Here is a 19,809-nt window from a genome sequence, read left to right on the forward strand (position 1 = left end):
ATATGTTTCACATTTACCTGGGGACAGACTGAACTGTTATTGATTCTGAAATAAATAAGAAAGTGATGTTGGAAGGTAGTATTGCCCCACATTGGGTATAAATAAAATCTTATTTTAAGTGATACTAGCAAAATAACTGTGATTACCTAAATTTTGTGTTTTCTTTTCCTCTGGTTCATAGAAAGCAATTTCCTTAGTATTTGTGATTGTCAGTAAGGTTTTAAACATTGGTTTTAGTAGTGCAGAGTGACTTTTTGATAGCTTTTTAAAATGTTTTTATTTGTGTCTGAGAGACAGAGAGAGAGAGACAGAACATGAGCATGGGAGGGGCAAAGAGAGAGGGAGCCAAAGAATCTGAAGCAGGCTCCAGGCTCTGAGCTGTCAGCACAGAGCCTGACGCAGGACTTAAATTCACAAACTGTGAGATCATGACCTGAGCCGAAGTTGGAGGCTTAATTGACTGAGCTGTCCAGGTGCCCCCACTTTTTGATAGCTTTTGAACAAAACCTAGATTTCAAGGACTGGCTTTGATATGTCATATGTACATAATAATAATAATAAAGTCTTGAAACCAAAGCCTGTAACCACAAGCCTATACAAGGAAGGCTTTAAAAAACGTTCTAGTCAGAGGAAGGCCTTATTTCTAGAGATGCAGCTGAGACTTGGACCATCCCTGTAGCAGTTACCTGATTGAGATCTCTCTCTGCTTGATCTGCACAGAAGTACATCGGTCAGACAAAAATGGGCTTGACTCTACCAGGCAATTCAATGGCCACAAACAGGCAAAGCCTACAATCATGGATTTACAAGTTGGATGGTACTTTATAAGATGGGTGTAATTTAGAGAATGGAATTGAAACGTGAAAAAATTGGAGGGTGAATTAGAATGAGGGACTTCGTATTGTGTTTGTTCAGGTGTGATATAGTAAACATTATCATTTGGTGTGGATGCCTGTGGGTCAAAAGACTGTAGGACACTGAAAGACAGTTTAAAAAAACCAGTTATCAGGGTGCCTGGGTGGCTCAGTCGGTTAAGCATCCAACTTTGGCTCAGGTCATGATCTCGCTGTCTGTGAGTTTGAACCCTGTGTTGGGCTCTGTGCTGACAGCTTGGAGCCTGGAGCCTGTTTCGGATTCTGTCTCCCTCTCTGCCCCTCCTCTGCTCATGTGCTCTCTGTCTCTCTCTGTCAAAGATAAACATTAAAAAAAAACAAAAAAAAACCACTTATCTTTTTCTTTCAATCCAATATTGAAGATCTTCTAAAATAGCCCAAAATAATCAACAAGTAAATGCTTACATGTATGATATTTGCTCAGTACTGTGCTTGACTTTCAAGATTGGAAAAAAAGAAGTTTATTTGCTACCTATTGTGAGTATATTGTCTGGTTGGAGAGGCAAGATCTCCTGAGATGGACACATATAAAGAACCACATATGATGTATACAGTTTTGTTTTGGGTTATATTTATTCATGGTCACTCATTCGTTAGTTGATTCATTTCCTCAGAAGCTGTGATTTCTGGAGGTTGTGGTGAAAAAGAATGAAGAAACAGAATCGATACTCCTGTGGAGTAGGCAGACAATAACAAGTAAACTGATAAGCAGGAGAAGTTTGGAGAGTGTTAAAAGCTGTGGAAAAAAAATATATACAGCAGGTTGGAATGATGGAGCGCCTGGGGATGGGGCAGGGCTACTAACAGACTGGGTGATCCGAGAGACCTGATGGAGAAGGAGGTGTTTGAGCTGACTCCTGAAGGAGCAGCATCATCTGAGTGGCCCCTGAGGCAGGAACTAGCTTGCACGTTTAGTGAGCAGAAAGAGAGCACAGTGAGTGAGATGAGACCAGAGAGAGGGCGGAGGTGCTGACGACGCAGGGCTTGCTCCAGTGGGTAGGCCTTTAGGCACAGTGGGAATCCTTTGGTGAGCATGAAACAGCAGCTCTGAACTTTTTGCTGCAGTTGCTGTGTGGAGAATGTACGTGGGAGGGGAAGCAGACTTCCGGGTAGGAGTCCAAGGCTGTGGTCCAGAAGGGACGTGATGCTGGCTTAGATAAGGTGAGAAGGAGACAGCTAGAAAATAGAAGGCTCTACTTTTGCAAAATAGGAGATGCAGTGGCAAAGATGACCCTGAAAAGGGAGTGGGATTCTAGCTGAACTCTGAAAGATTAAATGTGAATTAAACATGAACACATAAAGAATTGGAAATGGGTATTTCTGGGAGACTTGAAGATGGAAATGGCAATGGCATGAAGGAATGGGCCACAGTCCAGTTCTCTGCTATCTGGAGAAATCAGAACAAATATAAATTAATCTAAGATAGTGATTCACACACTAGAATCACCTGGGGAGCTTTAAAAAAATATTGACATCTGGGATAGACCCCTGAGATTCTGGCATGGTACTTAGAATGGGATGTGGTCTGGCATTGGAGTTTTGAAATGTTCCCAAAGTCACTTTAGTGTGCAGGGAAGGTTGAAAACCACCAGTGTAAGATCTCGTAAGTAGGAGAACTGTAGCCCAGCAAGAAACACATGAAGCAGGCTGAGTGCCTAAGTTTGGGAGTAGTGCAGAGCAGTGTTTTTGAGACTTACCCAATTATAAGACTCCCTTGAGATGTTTATTTAAGCTACAAGTTCCTGGAGCCCTCTCCTGGAAACACTGATTTATTGTGCCTAGGAATACTTAATTTTAATATGTTCCCCTTATGGCGATATAGGTTGGGAAAAATTGTACTGTGTAAAAGATCTCAGTGCTTCTGATTTTTGATAAAGAGAGTGAAGTGGGCACATCACTGGAAATGAATGCCAGCCTCAGCTGTCTAGCAGGGTGAGCTTGGGGGACCGAGCCAGCTTGAAGGTAACATCTCAGCAGTACAGATGTGAGCTGTTGAAACTCTATGGTGAAGAGCTGAAGTCAAAGCAGTGGCATCAAGGGCTTGGTGGAAAATAGATTCAGGCAAATTCTTTTGGAAAGAGACTTGGTCAAGGAGAGATTGGAGATGTGTGTGATCTCAGCAGGAAAGGTAATTAGGGCTAGATTGTAGAGAGCTGTGTCATTGGGCATTCACAGCATTGGGAGGCCAATGAATGTGGTGTATTGCTGATGTCAGTGATTGTATTGTTTTTACCAATTCTGCATGACATTCATGACATCCTCACACTGATGGATGGAAGTTATGCAGGTGGATTCATTGGTTCATTTGGTAGAGGGTTGTATTTTCAGGGACTTGATGTTATTCTGTAGGGCTTTTATATGGGTGTTCATGGTCTCTCACCATGGTATTTGCTGTTTGTTAGAAAATGAAATTAGGACTATGCTTTTTTACCTGCATTGCTATCTTTGCCCCCCAAATAACTGAATCCAAGAAGAAATTGCATTTTCTTATCAGCTTCTAATTTTGTCCTAAAAATCCTTTTCTGTTAGAGAAAGTCTGTTGTTCATTTATTCAGTCCCTTTTTATTCTGTAGCTGTTCAGCACAAACAATGTGGAGAATGTAAGGAGAAATAAGGTCTATGTCCTGCCCATGGGCTCACAGAGTCTATTGGGAGCAAGACCACATCACTAATGATACCCAATGAAACTATGGTCCAGAGAAAGATACTAATGTATAGAATAGAGAGTGTTTGCCTTAGAGAAAGGACTTTTCAAAGTCTTTTTTGAGGGTGTTGCTGACTTTGAAGGATGGGTAGGATTTAGAAAGCTATGGATATGAGGAAATTTCAGGCAAGAGGGAACAGTGTAAAGCACAGACACAGGAATCCGCTGGCAAATGGTCTAATTTGACTATGGCATACAGAGCATGAAGAGGTGTTCTGGAAAGTAAGATGAAAAACTAGGTTGGAGCCTATTAAGAAGAGGTGTGACAACCAGTGGAAAACATTCTTTGTTCTGTAGGCAGCAAGGAGCCTTTGGAGATTTTCCAGCAGGAAAAGAGAAGAAAAAGTAGAATTTATTGGGTGTGTGCTATGCATGTGCCAAGCAGTATGCTTTCTGAAAGTGGTGCATTTAGGTGATATGAGGCATACGTTATTTGGACACAATAATTGGGCATCGTGTTTAGGGTTGTTTGGAAGAGGGAGGAGTTGGAGACAGGAACATCACAGTCCTGGCCCACGTCTTACATGTAATTATTTTGGCATGGGGAAAAAGAGGTGATATAAAAAACAGTTTTTATTGACTGAGTAAATATCTGTTGAGTTCTCACTCCGTACTCCAGGCTGTGGGCTATGGCGGTAAATCAGGCAGTCCAAGACTGCCATACTGTGTACATTCTTGTGGGTGAGACAGAGTATACTGGCAGGAAATGATCAGGCGGTGGCAAGTGAGATTTGGAGAATTAAAACAGAAATGTGACAGACACTGCTCTGGTGACATTTTTAGATTGGGTGGTCACCTAAGGCTTCTCTGCAGAATTGACATTTTAAGAGACCTTTGAATGATAGCAAGGAACCTGCCTTGAGAAAATTGGGGTTCGGTGGGGGGAGAGCATCGCAGGCAGAGGGAATATTTAATACAAAGGCCCTAAAATGAGAACAGATGTAGTGAATCTAAGAAACAGAAGGGTGAGGCAGAATCAATATTATTTGTCCGTGAAATATATATGAGGGGGGTCAAGGAAGAAGTCACAGTTGACCCTTAGGTTTCAAACGTTGGAGACAGACCATGGTAGCGGTGTTATCAGGGAATTGGACCAAGTGTAAGTGAAGGATGTGGTTTATTTTGGGCATATGTGGTTTAAAGTGCTGAGACCAAGTCATGTTGAAATACATAGGGACTTGAGCTTGGGAGAGGAGGTAGGATTAGAGATAGAAATTTGTGAATCATCTGCCCAAGAGATTCCTTTGAGGCTCTAGGAAAGGTGGTGACCTCCAGGAATTTAGAACATGAAGAGAAAGCCAATGACAACAATGAGGAAGGTTTAAATTGGCAAACTGAGAGTCTGGCTTGGGAGAGAGGGATGGGGACAACCAGGAAAGCTCAGGGTCTGAGCACTGAACGTGGGAGGCAATGTACTGTCAAGTAGTTCTGGACCAAGCTGACACATAAACACACTGTTTTGTTTCGTGAGCCTGATGCAGTGGATACAATTCTGTTAAGCCCAATCATTCCATTAGCTTGTCATTTCATGCATTTGACATTGCCGTCTCTCTTGGTGCATTCAAAACTGGAATTATGGTGCCAACTGCTACAGTGGGCTCAAACCAAACTGCACGCATTTTTTTGGTCAGCATTTCTCAAATATGCTTTTTAGTATGCCAAAATACATCCTTCCAAAGGTGGAAGACATTTTTTTTTCATTTTTTTCTTCCACATTTTTATTTAAATTCAAGTTGGTTAACATATAGTATAATATTGGTTTCAGGAGTAGAATTTAGTGATTCATCCCTTACATGAAACACCCAGTGCTCATGGTAACAAGTGAAACACCATCATTTCAGAATTGCGTGGTACTTTAAAATAGCATTTTCTATTTGACCACCAGGTGGCGTAAACACTACTTTTAAGTTCAATTCATCAGTACGTGTGAGTGACTGTTAATACTAAGAAGTCCTAGTCGGTAGTGACAAGTTCTGTATGTCTGTGATGACATTTCAGTACATTTGAAGAGATGCTACTTCATTTCTCTTTTTGTTAATATGTATTAAACAAGTATTCACCCACCAACTATGTAGGAGGGCAGGCATCAAGCAACAGAAATTCCTAGATTAGTAAACTCTGTCTGCCCTCAGGACTCTCTCCCTTACAACAGGGAGTCACTCATATACTCAGAACAAGTTGATGAATGCAGTGATAGAAGTATGTTTATGGTACATGATAGCCCAGATGGGGAGTGATTTTCATCTGCTCTGGGCAGAGCAGGGAAGGTTTCACAGAGAACTGGAATCAGGGTTTAAAGAATCAGTCCATCTCTGGGTTATAGCATAAGAACACACCATGTAGTGGGAACAACTTGTGCAAATGCATAGTTGTATGAATTAGCATGGTATGTGTTCTGGTAAACTGTGAGGGCTCACTTTTACTTATACATAAATAAGAGTGAGAATGGAGGCAAGGTTGGAAAAGTAAGCAGGGCCACACAGTAAAAGGCTTTGTGGGCCAAACTGAGGATCCTTTTTCTTTTCTTTCCTTTTCTTTTCTTTTCTTTTCTTTTCTTTTCTTTTTTTTCTTTCTTTTTTTTTTTTTTTGAAAGAGAGAAAGAGAGCAGGGGAGAGGGGCAGAGGGAGAGAGAGAGAAAATGTCAAGCAGACTCATGGAGCTTGATCCCACAACCCTGGGATCATGACCTGAGGTGAAATCAAGAGTCAGATGCTCAACTGACTGACACACCCAGGTGCTCCAAATCTTGAAGGATTCTATCTGGTAAAAGGAAGCCTTTGGAAGGTTTTAAGGATGACAATCCTGTGATCAAACTAGTATTTCAGCAGGGTGACTGTCAGGTTCAGAATATGGCCTAGAAGAGGACAGAACCAGAGGTAGGTAGATCACTTAGGCAAGAGTATTTCAGTAATCAGTGAAAGAGATGATGATGTTGTGAGCTAGAGCAAGGGAGAGGACCAGGGAAGGACAGGTTCACATGTATAATGATTGTTAATTTTATGTGTCAACTTTACTGGGTCACCTAGTGCCCAGATATTTGGTCAGATATTATTCCGGATGGGTCTGTACAGGTGTTTCTGGATGAACTTAACATTTGAGTAGACTGAGTAAAGCAGACCACCTACCCTAGTGTGGATGGACTTCATCCAATCAGATGAACTCACGAAGAGAACAAAAAGGCTGAGTGAAAGTGTATTCCTTCTTCCTGATTGCCTTTGAGCTGGGAATTGGTCTTTCTTGCCTTTGAACTTGACCTGAAACATTGACTCTTCTTGGGGCTGGAGCCTGCTGGCTTTTAGACTGGAACTTACACTGTCATCTCTCCTTTGTAGGCCTTTGTAGTTGCACTGGAACTATAATACCATTGGTCTCCTAGGTCTCCAGCTGGTTGACTGCAGATCTTGGGATTTCTCAGCCTCCATAATTGCATGAGCCAATGCTTTATAAGAAATCTCTTTTCTTCCTATCTCTTTGTATATAAATTCTATTGGTTCCATTTCTCTGGAGAGTCCTGACTAATACAGGTACAGAAGGTAGAATCAGCGTAACGTGGTATTTCACTGTATGTGGAGGGTGGAAGAGAGTTGCCAAGGGTGATTCCTCATTTGGGCCTTATGGCTGGAGGAATAATCTTGCTATTGGCTGAGATTGGCAGCATGCAGTATGAACAAGAATTGTATGTTTATGTGTGCAGTGTATGAAGATGATCTGTACAGCTGTATAAATAGAAAGTTCATGGGATTTTCAAGCTGTACAGAAAAATATGCCTTTTATACAGTTGGTTCTGTGGGTCTAATTTTACTTTATTTTATTTTATTTTTTAAGTTTTATTTTATTTATTTTGACAAAGAGAGAGAGAGAGAATGGGAGCAGGGAGGGGCAAAGGGAATCCCAAGCAGGCTCAGCACTAACAGTGCAGAGCCCGATACGAGGCTTGAACTCAGGAACCGTGAGATCATGACCTGAGCTGAAACCAAGAGTGAGACACCTAACTGACTGGGCCATGCAGGTGCCCCTCTATGGTGTAATTTTATAAGTGATGCAAGAATCGATGTGGATGTGAAAAATTGGGAGGCTGCAGAAAATACATTTGATTCAGGGGTGGGCATTTCTGGGGTAGGCTGTGTAGCAGGAGGGCACCAGCTCTATTTGGTTGAGCATGCTGGAGATCCACTCTTAAATGGTAAGCAGGGTTAGGATGGAATTTAATAACTGAAAGAAGATGGAAGAGACAAGGGCCCCATAAAATGGAATTGAAAGTCTTTGAGGTCCAGAATAGAAGAGGGACTACAGGATATTTTAGACAGAATCTGTAGTTTTAGTTGGTATCTTATTTTATGTACTTTGACATCTGATGTCATACTTTAGCATAATTTAGATTCTTGGTGCCTATTATCATTTAATAACAATGGGTAGTATTTCTGAGCACTTAATATGTGCTGGACTCTGCTCGATTAGGATGTGTGTGCACATTCTTTATTATCTCTTTCAATCTAATGACACACATGTTGGTTGGATCATATCAAATGACTTGGAGAGAAATTACAGCCCTCTGTCCCTTCAGCCCAATAACAAATTAAGAGAGAAGCGTTATTTGATTTCTGCTTCACCTTAGTCCCTCCTGAAAAAAACAGGAATTACAGAAAGTTGCAGTAAGTAGCAGGGCTTCATCTTCTCTTTTCTCCTTTGGGTCTGATGCTTTGTTAGTCCAATTTCGAGATTTATTTTGAGAAAAGTTATCCAAGCAAAATGAGTAGCATCTGAGTAGCATGAGTTATGTAAGGCTCCTTTAAGGAGGTATGTACAGAAGCTGGTGTGGGGACACAGGGACCCTTTTGGTGTGGTTAGAAGTGATTGGACTTGGAACGGAGTAACTGGTTTTGCTTATCCCTCGGTGGCTTTTCTTAGACCTCTTAATCAAGTTGAGCCTGCGTTTCCTTATTGCTAAATTAGGGATAATAATAACACATGTTCAAAAGTTGTTTGAAACAACAATCGAATTATTATCATGAAACTGCTTTGTAAAGTGAAATGTGGATATAAGATTCTTGTATTCATTTTGACAAAGTGACTTTAATACTGTTAAGTCTACATTTCATAAAATCTCACTGTGGCCCTCTCTTGAGGAGTTTGTGCATTCCTTTTGGGCACTGAAAGAACATTCCTCTCTGTGTGGTTTTCTGCATTGGTGTCTCCAATATATGCCCTCATCAGCCTTTTCTGAACAGCCAGGAAGAATGACGGTCAGTTTGTGCATTTCTATGCCCGTAGCACATGCATGGGTAGAACCACTCCCTGCAAATATGTACCTATCAGCACATGAAAGAGATGAGACAGAGTGGTTGTGACTTGCCAGAAGGTGCACCACTGCGGAGTAAAAAGCAGAAATAAAACAGTGTTTTGCTTCCCGGTATAGTTGTTAGGCGAATTCATTTTATGTCTTCCCTGAAATCATCACCCATGAAGTTCATTCAGCTTACTTGATGGAAAATTGAGTAGGTTCATAAAATATTTAAATTTGTGTTCATTTTCTTAGTAAAGAACCATTTTGAATTCCAGAAAAAATATAATCTACCTAAATAATTACTGTCATCCCCACCCTTTACTTTTGTGAAGAGTGAGAAGTCATTTCAAATATTTATTCTTGCTCATAAGATAAAGAAACTGTTGGCTTAAAACAAGCAGACTGTGTGCCTGTTTTAGTATAGAAATAGCCACACATAGTTAAAAGTTTTGCTGGTAGTTTACTGTTTGGGTTATGACCACATTTTTGGTTATAGTAGGCACTTGTTAGTGGAATGAAGTCTAAATTAAAGCCTGATCTTCCGATTTTGCTTCATCATCACCTTCTAATTGTATTGAAGGACGAAAGAGCAACAAATCAAGTAGATTTCTAAATCTAAGGTGGGAGGGTAGATTTTCCTTTTATTATTCTTCCCATGCCCTGTTCAATGAATCTCTCCCTGTCTTTAACTTTAAAAGATTACTATTAGGCGAGATCTCTTTTAACTTCCTGTATGCTAGGGGTTTCTTTCTTTTCTTTTGTTTTCTTTCTCATCCCTATACATTCTCATTCTCTTTCCTTCAGCCTCAGAAGAAAATAAATAAACAAAACTTCTCCATCACTAAGCACAACCCATTCACTGGGGTCTTTGACTCTGTCTCCCTTTGCCTTTCCCAGGGCCAAGCCCCACCTGGCTTTTTTTTTTTTTTTTTTTTTTTTATTTTTTTTTTTTTTTTTGAGAGAGAGAGAGAGAGACAGAGAGAGAGAGAGAGAGCGTGCAAGCAGGGGAGGGGCAGAGAGAGAGAGAGAGAGAGAGAGAGAGAGAGAGACAGAATCCAAAGTAGGCTCCAGGCTATGAGCTGTCAGCACAGAGCCCAAAGCAGGGCTTGAACTCATGAACCGTGAGATCTTGACCTGAGCTGAAGTCAGACTCTTAACCAAGTGAACCACCCAGGCACCCCACCTGAATTTTTAATTTTTTCTCATATCTCCAGATTTTGCTTCTGTGTTATTTTTTTTTCTTCTTAGCCTGTTAATTGCTTGAGTTTCTCCCAATTTGACGTACAACATTTGCCTGTAATTACTCTCCCATTTTATACTCTACTGATACAACTCCTCAGAAGCCTTGGCTTTTCTTCTCAGACTTTCTGCCCAGTCACTCCCATTGCACTCTGGCCTCTGGCCCACCACCCTGACTGGCCAGAGTTTCTGTGGATACAATCACTGGTGATTTTCTAATGAGTGATTCCAGCATATTTTTTTCAGCTTTTTGTTTTATGGACTTTTATACTATATGTAATTCTTCTTCTTGAAACTTTTTCCTTGACTTTCATAACACAATCACTTTTTAATGTTTATTTATTTATTTTTGAGAGAGAGAGAATGCAAGTGGCAAGGGAGTCCCAAGCAGACTCTGCACTGTCAGTACAGAGCCCGATGTGGGGCTCAAATTCATGAACCCTGAGATCATGACCTGAGATAAAATCAAGAATCGGACACTGAAGTGACTAAGTCACCCGGGCACCCCCATAACAAAATCATTTTTATTATTCCTTTTGTACCTCTTTAATTGTTCCTTCTCTGTCTTCTTAGTAATTGTGTTATTTTTCTTTACTCAGCCCTCAAATATTGATACTCCTCAGTGTCCTTCTTTGATCTTGTAGTCACTGGTCATACTCTGTCCAAGTGATCATAACCATTTTCATAACTGCAGATATCACCTACACACTGATGACTCCTGAAATGTATTTTTAGTCTAGACCTGTTCCCCACCTATAGGCTCATGTGGCCAATTTCCAGGTGACTCTCTTTGCCTAGACTTCCTCCAGTTGCTTCACAGTTTACAAGACCAAACCTGAACTCTCATGATTTCTCCTAAGCCAGGTTTTTTGTTTGTATTTTTACCATTTCAGTTAGTAACACTGTCCTCTCCCCAGCCACCTGAGTCAGAAACAAAAGATGCATTTATTCCTACTCCCACTTCATTGTGCATATCCAGCCAAACCGCTGGCTTCTAGGTTCTAGTTTGAGGTTTTGTATTTATTTCCCTAGTCAGTTCCTCCCTTTCTCTTCCACAGCAACTGCTTGGTTCATTTCTTTAGTCATTGGCTATTAGGACTAATAGAGGTGCCTTTTAACTGGTTCTTCAGTGTCATTGTGTCCTCCTCAAATCTGCCCTTCATACAGCCAACAGAGTGAGTGATCCGTGAAATGAAAAATAACACCATTTCACTTTCCTGCATTACCATTTAGTGTCCCATTCCTTCTTTCCTTGCTGGCAGCAATATTTCCCAAACTTGGCTTCATAGACATATGCATGTGCTTTAGAATGTTCAATGAGAATTTCTCAATTTTGCATGTATATTTTACTGATAATCATTTTACAGATGATAACCTTATTTGTGCTTATGATGACATCTCTGTAAAAGAATGACCTAAAATTACTAAGTTAGCTTTAACTGTAGTATTTCTCAGCCAACGTCAGAAGATTCTAGTGTTTTATGACATACTTTCAAGGATCTATGAACTCTAGTTCTATCTATCCATCTGTTTATCTCTCCATACAGATATGGGTATACTTGAATAATTATAAGTACGTATATATATAGAAGTTGCTTATAGATACTGATTTTTGTATATCAGGTATATGTGTGGATGTGTATATAATTTTTCCAAAGGGGTCTTACATAATTCAAGTTTGAATTACACTCACTCTACCTATAAATTCTAAGGTCCTTAATATGTGTTTTAAGATTTTTTATGACCTGACCTCTACATATTTATTTTAGTATCTTGCCTTATATTTTTCTGTAAAGGAGTATCAAACCACTTGTTGGTCCTTATACACACAGTGCTTGTCTTTTCCTTCTTAAATCTGTGCTTTAGGTCTTACCCCTTTGGTATATGGAATTCTCTTCCTGCATTTCCCTAACTTTTCACTTTGACCTCCTACTTATGCTTTATAAATTAGTTCCACTATCTCCTCTTCCAGGATGCACTGATCCAACAGGGTGTGCTGTTCAGTGGTCCTCCTATTTTCATAGTGCCCTGAGTAAATCTCTATCTCTGGATACACCATATTGCTTTGTAGTTACCTCCTTCAGGTCTTGTGGTTTCTTCTCTGTATCTTTCAAGCATGGCACATAGTTGAATGAGAGATAGTGACCTGAAAATATATGGGGGAATCACCTTTGATTTCTGTTAGTAAAGAGAAAGATCTTTCTATGGTCAGCTTAAGCAATTTCTGTCACAGTTTTTCTTCTATTTGATTTTTTTACACCCCTGGTTTTTAAATGCTTAATATGTATCTGCATGCTTCATTTAGTATTTTAAGTTAGGAAAATCAATGTCTAGTGTTTATATGAAGAAATTTTAGCAATAGAAAGATAACGCTTCTAATCTTTTCTGTTTCCAGGAGACCCATCTTCCCAATTTCAAGCTCAGGAACCTAGCAGTTCTGAAAATACATTAAATCTGCTGGAAGATTCTGGGTGTGATTTATCAAATGAGCAGAGAAGTGAACCTTCAGAGATGTCCCAGAATTTTGTGGAGAGCTGCACCCCCACACCCCCTCTACCACTCCCCATTGTGAGAAGACATTGTGCCACTCTGGAAAACCCTCTGTCTTCCCACATGCAATTCTTGCAACATCTACTTAAACTGAAGAACTTGACAGAATCAGGGAGTCTGAAAACAGACTTAAGCCACTTTGAAAATGACTTTTCCACAGTATCTCATTCTGTTTGTCAGTTGCTGGATGGCCTGATCACTTTTTACCGTAAACCCAAATTTCCTTTTTCGAGCTTTTGGACAGAAGCTGTTGATACTTTAGCTGGACTGATCAGTGATTGTAACTTATCTAATCATATTCTTAAAAAGTGTTCCAAGAAGTTGGAAGAATTTGAGAAAACCCTACTACAGGTTATTTTAAGGAGCAACCATATAAATCGGGTAAGTATAAAATATCTTCTATTCATGAATAATATGTCCGTATTTTTTGTGAACATTCCCATCGGATAATACCAATTGCTGTCCCTTAGACTTGTGGCTCAGAGTCTCCAGGTAAGACCTTCTTTTGCAGCCATCTGCAGCTCTTACCCATTGTCCTGTCCCCTTCTCTGGCCTCTGATTGCTAAAGCATCATTCTCTACCTAGGTGCCTACTCCCAGCTTGCGCATCACTACTTTGAGTTATATGCCTTGTTTTTTATTGGTATCCTTGAGTTATTATCTTCTTTTGTTTCCCCCTGCCGACATTTACTTCCTATTGCTCAAAAAATCTCAATATTTTTCAGAAAACCACTAGCACTTACGGTTTCCCAATCTATAACTTCTCTTGAGTGTTAAATTCCTCATGATGGATTACCTGTACTGTATTGAATTTGTTCTTTTTCTGGCATTGACTAGCAGATGCCTGGAGGTCAAAGAATATTTTTCTCTTCTTTTAGAAATTTCATTGTAAGTGGTATAATACCTCATGGACCCTCTGCAGTTGTGGATTCAGTGAGCAAATCAGCTGAAGTACATATAATATATGGATTTATTATGTTTTTTCTTATTTATTTAACAAAGCTTAGTAAGGTTGACTCAGAGATTCTTTTTTCACAAGTGACATTGAGGTAACCTGACATCGTTTTGTGGTTTGGCTCTTGAGACATAATGGATGGTTTCTTTTTTGTATTACTTCCTATCTTTCTTCCTATCTGATCCTTTATTTGGGAAACTCCAAATGCATTTTAATCCTTCTAATTGACTACTAAAAATACCACAGAGGAGACTAAAAGGTCTATCTAACTTACTAACTGTATTTCACTGTAGGAAGAAAGTTGTTAGACCTTGTTTCTTCTGATACACCATTGTCAAGTGTTTGTCCTCAGTGCCATTATCTGAATGTTGTACAGTGTAGACTTTACCTGAATTTTTAAGACACTGACAAAATTTGAACTAGTTGTCACCTAATTGTTGCACATACATCTGTTTTTTTCGTCTCTGTTAATGTATGATTTGACCAATATTATAGAAAACTTGACAATTAAGCTTTTGGCATTTGTGAAAGATACTGAATTTTCTGTCTGGCAAACTAAATTTTTTTTCTACCTGATATGGTCAATCAGGAATTAAATATCAGATTTTTCATAGTAGTATCTGAGGTATATAGTCTGTTTCTTAACCATTAATAAATATCTCATACTTAATATTTCTTAATATATTGTTGCATTCTTTTAAAACTACTTTAAGCAGGTTTTATATTGACTTGGAACCTTCCAGATATTGGAAGGAATTGATTCTTTATCAATTACCAGATGATACGTGAGTATTTTTTTCAGTCTAGTCTTTCACTTAAGGATTAGACTACACAAGAGTAGCCTTGGGACTTGTATGGAAGGAAAGGAGTATGTAGAAGAATCTTGTGATGGTACAGATGGATCTGAAGAATATTTTCTATACCATTTGTCATGGTTCCAGCTGTTGTTGAATAGTTGGTCTGCAGTGGGGGAGTGAGTGAATGAATGGCTTTGGTATTTTTTTTTTTTTTGAGAGGTAATTGTTGTATTTAGAGAAAGTAGAATCATAAAATTGCTCACTGCATTTGCAATTAGGATGATAGCTTATACATAAGTTTTAATGACACTGTCTCTGTTTTTTTTTCTTACCAGTAAAAGCTTCTTAGATAAAACCATTCAAACTTCTGTTGTCATTATTGCAGTCATCATCATCGTCCAGATATGTTCATAAAGCTTCTTTATTAGAAAAAATGACTAATGATTGCTCTTAAAAATGCTTTTTTTTTTGTCTTTTTTAGTTTGAAGAAAGAATATATTCTGATGTGAAATCTAGATAGCTCCTATCATTGCATTTTTTCACTGATACTATTTTGGATTGATTAAAACAAAAAAAAACATAGTTCAGAAAAAATTTTGCTTTTTGGAAAAAACCTGTTCCCATAGATTGGAAGTGTTTAAGTTGTATTGCTTAGAAATTCGAGCCCTGCTATCGATTTTGTTAAAGTAAACTTCTGTTTGGGCAGTGTGATAGGAAATAAGAAAAGTTGTGGTATGAATTGAGTCTGACAGAGGGATTTCATGTGTTTACAGTTCATCTATAGCCAGGTTTTAAATAAAATATGTATCTTTTACATGCTCTCAATACATATAGTAGTAAAATTATTCTGACCATAGCTTAGTTTTTCTTTAGTGATCAATAAGAAGCTGCTATCTTTCAAAATCTTGAAGTTATTATCGTGAATGTCACTTATGTTGGGGCTATATATACTCAAGAGATAGGAGGTTGAAATGAGACACCATGGAAATTGTCTTGAATAATTCCCTAATATTAGCTTGGTTGAAATTATTAGTAAGTTTGGGGTAAATATATGTGATTTGTGGTTTTTCAGATTAGGATAAATCCTATTTATTTTTGTGCTATTTTGTGCTATAATATATACTATATTTATTTAATAACAAATGTTTAGGAATTGTTATCTTAGTGCTAAGCCTGCATCATATTTTTAGGATAACCACTAGTGTGGGACTAGAAGGTGTAATTCACAATGACATATCTGACAGGTACAGAAGATATGTATCTTGAAACCAGATGGCTTACAGAGGTCTGCAGTAGGCTTGCTCTAGGGGTTCTGGGAAGCAGTCTTGACTTAACTTGTCTTCTACTTATAGGCCCCAGCATGGCAAGTACCTCTCACTTGCATACTTGCCTTGGGGTCAGGAATGTGTGCCTGTGAGGTATTTAATGCCCTTTGCTTGACTGATAGCCTGACCTTTCCTATATTTCCAGACCCCAAAATGTGTTTATTTCTACTATTAGGTATTTCTTCCACTTATTTTTTCACAGGCCAGGATACTATCATAGAAGTTTAACAACAGAATGCTTATGATTCTATTTAGATTTAGCAATGGTCTCTTTGTCTTAAATTTCCTTTGTTTTGAAAGATGGGAAAGATTATATTAAGGTAAATATCAAAATGTATAGTTATCTTTGAGTTTTCAGGTACTTAGCATTTATTGCTAAATCTTAGAGGTATAATAGTGAATTACCTAGAAAACTTTGTCTTCAATTTCTTATTTCTTAAACCATAAAACAACTCTTGGACATATTAGCTGTGAAATTGAAAAAAAAATAAAACAATTTACTGCCAAGTAGATATTAAATTAGAATCTTTCACATGTATAGTAGGCAGAATAATGGTCTGCCAAAGATGTCCACATCCTAATCCCTGCCTGGAATTTGTGAATCTTTTATGTTGCATGATGGGTTGGGGGTAGGGGATTAAGGTTGCTGACCTTGGGATGAGATTAGCTTGGATATCCGTGTGTGCCAAATACTTACATGGGTTTTTGTAAGTGAAAGAGGGAAGCAGGAGAGTCGTCCAGGTGGGAGAGGAATTTGAAGATGCTGACTTTAAAGATGGCAGAAGGGGCCATGAGCCTAGAAATGCAGGTTGGACAAGGCAAGTAGATGAATTCGTCTTGAGAGCCTCCACAAGGAATGCAGGCCTGGCAACACCTTCACTTCGGCCCAGTGAGACGCACTTCAGACTTCTGACCTCCAGAACTGTGGCTGAATAAATTTGTGTTGTGTTAAGCACTAAGACTGTGGTAGTTTGATACAGCAGCAATAGGAAATAATACACTAGGTTTAATATTTTTACAGTGTTTTCACATCCATCATGTCATTATATATTTATACAATAACTCTGTGAGATGGGCATCATTGCCATTTGTTAGATAAGAAAAATGAGGCTTAGAGAGATTTGCCCAAGGCCACCAAGCTGGTTAGCACTGTGAACGCTAACACCTAGTATGAGATTTGAATGTGGCCGTGCTTTCCCTCTTCATTCTCCCTCCTCAAAACCCTCAAATTTGGTAAAATTGACCCAGATTCTAGGATATATGCAGATATTGCTTGTATAATCCCCCACTCCAGCTCCTTAGTGCACTGCTCAGAGACCAGAACTGCCAGATCTTTACTTCTGTTCTACCACCATTTACACCTCTTTTTTAAAAAAATAAAAGTCTTACACTACTATTTCTTAGGTCATTCATTCACTCGTTCATTTTTGTTTATTTTTTAGTGAGCTCTGTGCCCAATGTGGTGCTCAAACTCACAATCCTGAGATCAAGAGTTGCACGCTATACCTAGTGAGCCAGCCAGGAACCATGGTTATTTTATTTTTTATCTGTTCACTTTGTATCATGGAAGGTAAAAATTTATGTCTTATGTCACTGCCCTCCTCTACCTACTCTCCAAGCATAGGTTTCGTTAAATCAGTATTACATATTTGTATTAAGTATGTAATTTTATTAGCACTGAGACATATAATACAGAATGATTTCATTTCCTTTTTGTACAACATTTTTTTTAAAGATAATAGCTTAGAATAATTTCCCCTCCTATTTGCTTAGTTTTCTATGTACCCATAATTGATTCTTCTTTCAAATACTTTGCTAGGATTGTAAACATCCTCTTAGTGTGGCCAAACAAAGTAAGCCATTTATCAATTTGATCTTTTATTTTTAAAGAAACACCTTCTGGAGCCCTCCATCTTCCTGTTCTAATCTGGGCCGATGCTCCTGTGCCTGCTGCTCGGCGTTACTCTAGGGACTCCTTTTCCTTTAATCACCACCTGGAATTCCTTCTGCTGCTTTCTTGTGTCCTGTCTTGTCGTCTCTGGATGTCATCTATTACTTTTCTTGGTCTATAACTTCATTTAGTGATGCCCATTCTTTAAGAGCTGACTTAGAATGGGTTCATGGGATATAATCTTAAAATATTTGTTTACTTCAAATGTTGTATTCCAACTTCAAACTTTATTAATGGATTAGGATAGATTTCCAGGTTGGAAATCATTTTTCCATATATTTTAAGACATTTTTCTACTAACTTTTAGATTCCCGTGTTGCTGAGAATTCCAATGTAATTGTGATTTTAATTCCTTGAATGTGATTTAGTCCGCACCATCATGTACCCCCAGAAGCATTTAGCATCTCTTATTCTAACTTTGTTTTGTGACTATGGGATGGTGTATCTCAGTGTGGGTCTTTTAAAATTCTTCTTCTTGAGTCCTTAGTAAGTCCTTGAATCTGGGATTTTATCCTTTGGTTCTGAATTTTTTTTTAAGTTTTTTCTCATATAGTTCTGTCTTCTCTGTTCCCTTTCTCTAGAACACCTCTTGGTCTAATCCCCTAAATTTCTTTTCTCTTTTATTATACTGTTTATTCTTTTTAATTTTTGTTTTTTTCCTGGGAGATTTCCTCCACTTTTTCTTTCTAGCCAACTATTGAAATTTTTATTTCTGCTGAAATATTTTTAGTTTCTAGGAGTTCTTATTCTCTTGATTGTTCCTTTTGATGGCCTCCAGTTCTTGTTTTATATCAATAAGATATAAAATGTTTATATTTTCTTAGCTCCCTGCTTTGCCTCTATATTCTTCTAGTCTTGATTTCTGTATCTCAGTTGATATAATCTTCATTTTTAAGGGTTTTATGGTGCCTTGAGCGAATCTGGAAAGATGGGTTAGACGTAAGATGGCCACCTGACAGATAAGTTGTAGAAGTGTGCTGAGTGGTATGGAAGCTGCTTGGGAAGAGCCAGTGAGGCAAGAGAAAGCCTGGAGAGCCCTGGAACGGCCACAGGTTTCATTTGGGAAGGAGTAGAACTCAGTAATGAATGAGCCTAATGTGATGGAGAAGGGCCAGGTCATTAAGGCTCTTGTATGTTTTGTTAAATATTTGAGTGTCTTGAGGTGTACAATTAAATATTGCATGCATAATTTTGTATATAGAAGCATGTGCTCTTTTTCCTAGGAAGGTGCTTATAGTTTTTATACGATTCTGAAAGGATATTGTGATCCTCAAAATAAACATCTCGGAAATCATTTGGACTGATTGGCACACTTTGCTGAAATGAATCGTTTCTTCTCATCCAGTTCTACCCAATTTTAAAAACATGGCTCAAATCTTATTTACTCATAAATTATTTCTTATCAATCTGATCCAAAAATGGGCCTCTCTTCTAAACTTCTGTAGTGATTATTATCTACAATATTCACTTTTCAATTTGCCACATGCTGTCTTATTTTGGCTTATCTGATATGACTTGGTTTTAAAAAATATTTACTTTTCAAATGTGTTCATCACAGAGATTAATAACTTAGGTTAGAATCCCCAACTTTTGTTAGTTGTCACCTTACAAGTTAACTAACCTCAAGTTCCACATCTACAAATGGAGATAATAAATATGATTACCTCCTAGTGATGAAGTTTTGGGGTGATTGGGGGGTGGTCCAGAGCCAACGACCAAGAAAGAATTCTTAAAGACATCTTTGGTGCAAAAAGGTGATTTTATTAAAGCATGGGGACAGGACCTGTGGGCAGGAAGAGATGCACTGGGGTCACGAGGGGTAACTCATTATATACCCTCAGGTTGGGAGGGGGTCAGGGATAGAGGAAGTCTCTAAGGAATTTTGGAAGCAAGGTTTCCGGGACCTTGAGGAGCTAGCTGTTGCTATGGAAATGCCATTTATTACCGTTTAATAAAACCTCAGTCACAAGACCCTTCAGATGCATATTGGGGGGCCATAAGTTTGGAATAAGATTACCAGCATATATCTTGGGGGCAGTTAAGATAAAGGAAGCAGACTTACAGGATCCTCGAGGTTGGGATAGTGTTAAACTAAGATTCTCTTTTGCCCCC

At 38.6% G+C, this 19,809-nt stretch overlaps 1 protein-coding gene across 1 annotated transcript in view; it reads left to right on the top strand.

The window, feature by feature from the left end:
- Positions 1-19,809, top strand: part of MEI4 (meiotic double-stranded break formation protein 4) — a 181,776-nt gene that overhangs the window by 19,896 nt on the left and 142,071 nt on the right. The window contains exon 2 of the mRNA XM_049653911.1: positions 12,516-13,051. Coding sequence (XP_049509868.1) covers positions 12,516-13,051 — 536 coding nt within the window. The remainder of the gene's footprint in view (positions 1-12,515; positions 13,052-19,809) is intronic.

This window comes from Panthera uncia (assembly GCF_023721935.1).
Source record: "Panthera uncia isolate 11264 chromosome B2 unlocalized genomic scaffold, Puncia_PCG_1.0 HiC_scaffold_24, whole genome shotgun sequence".
Lineage (NCBI taxonomy): Eukaryota > Metazoa > Chordata > Mammalia > Carnivora > Felidae > Panthera > Panthera uncia.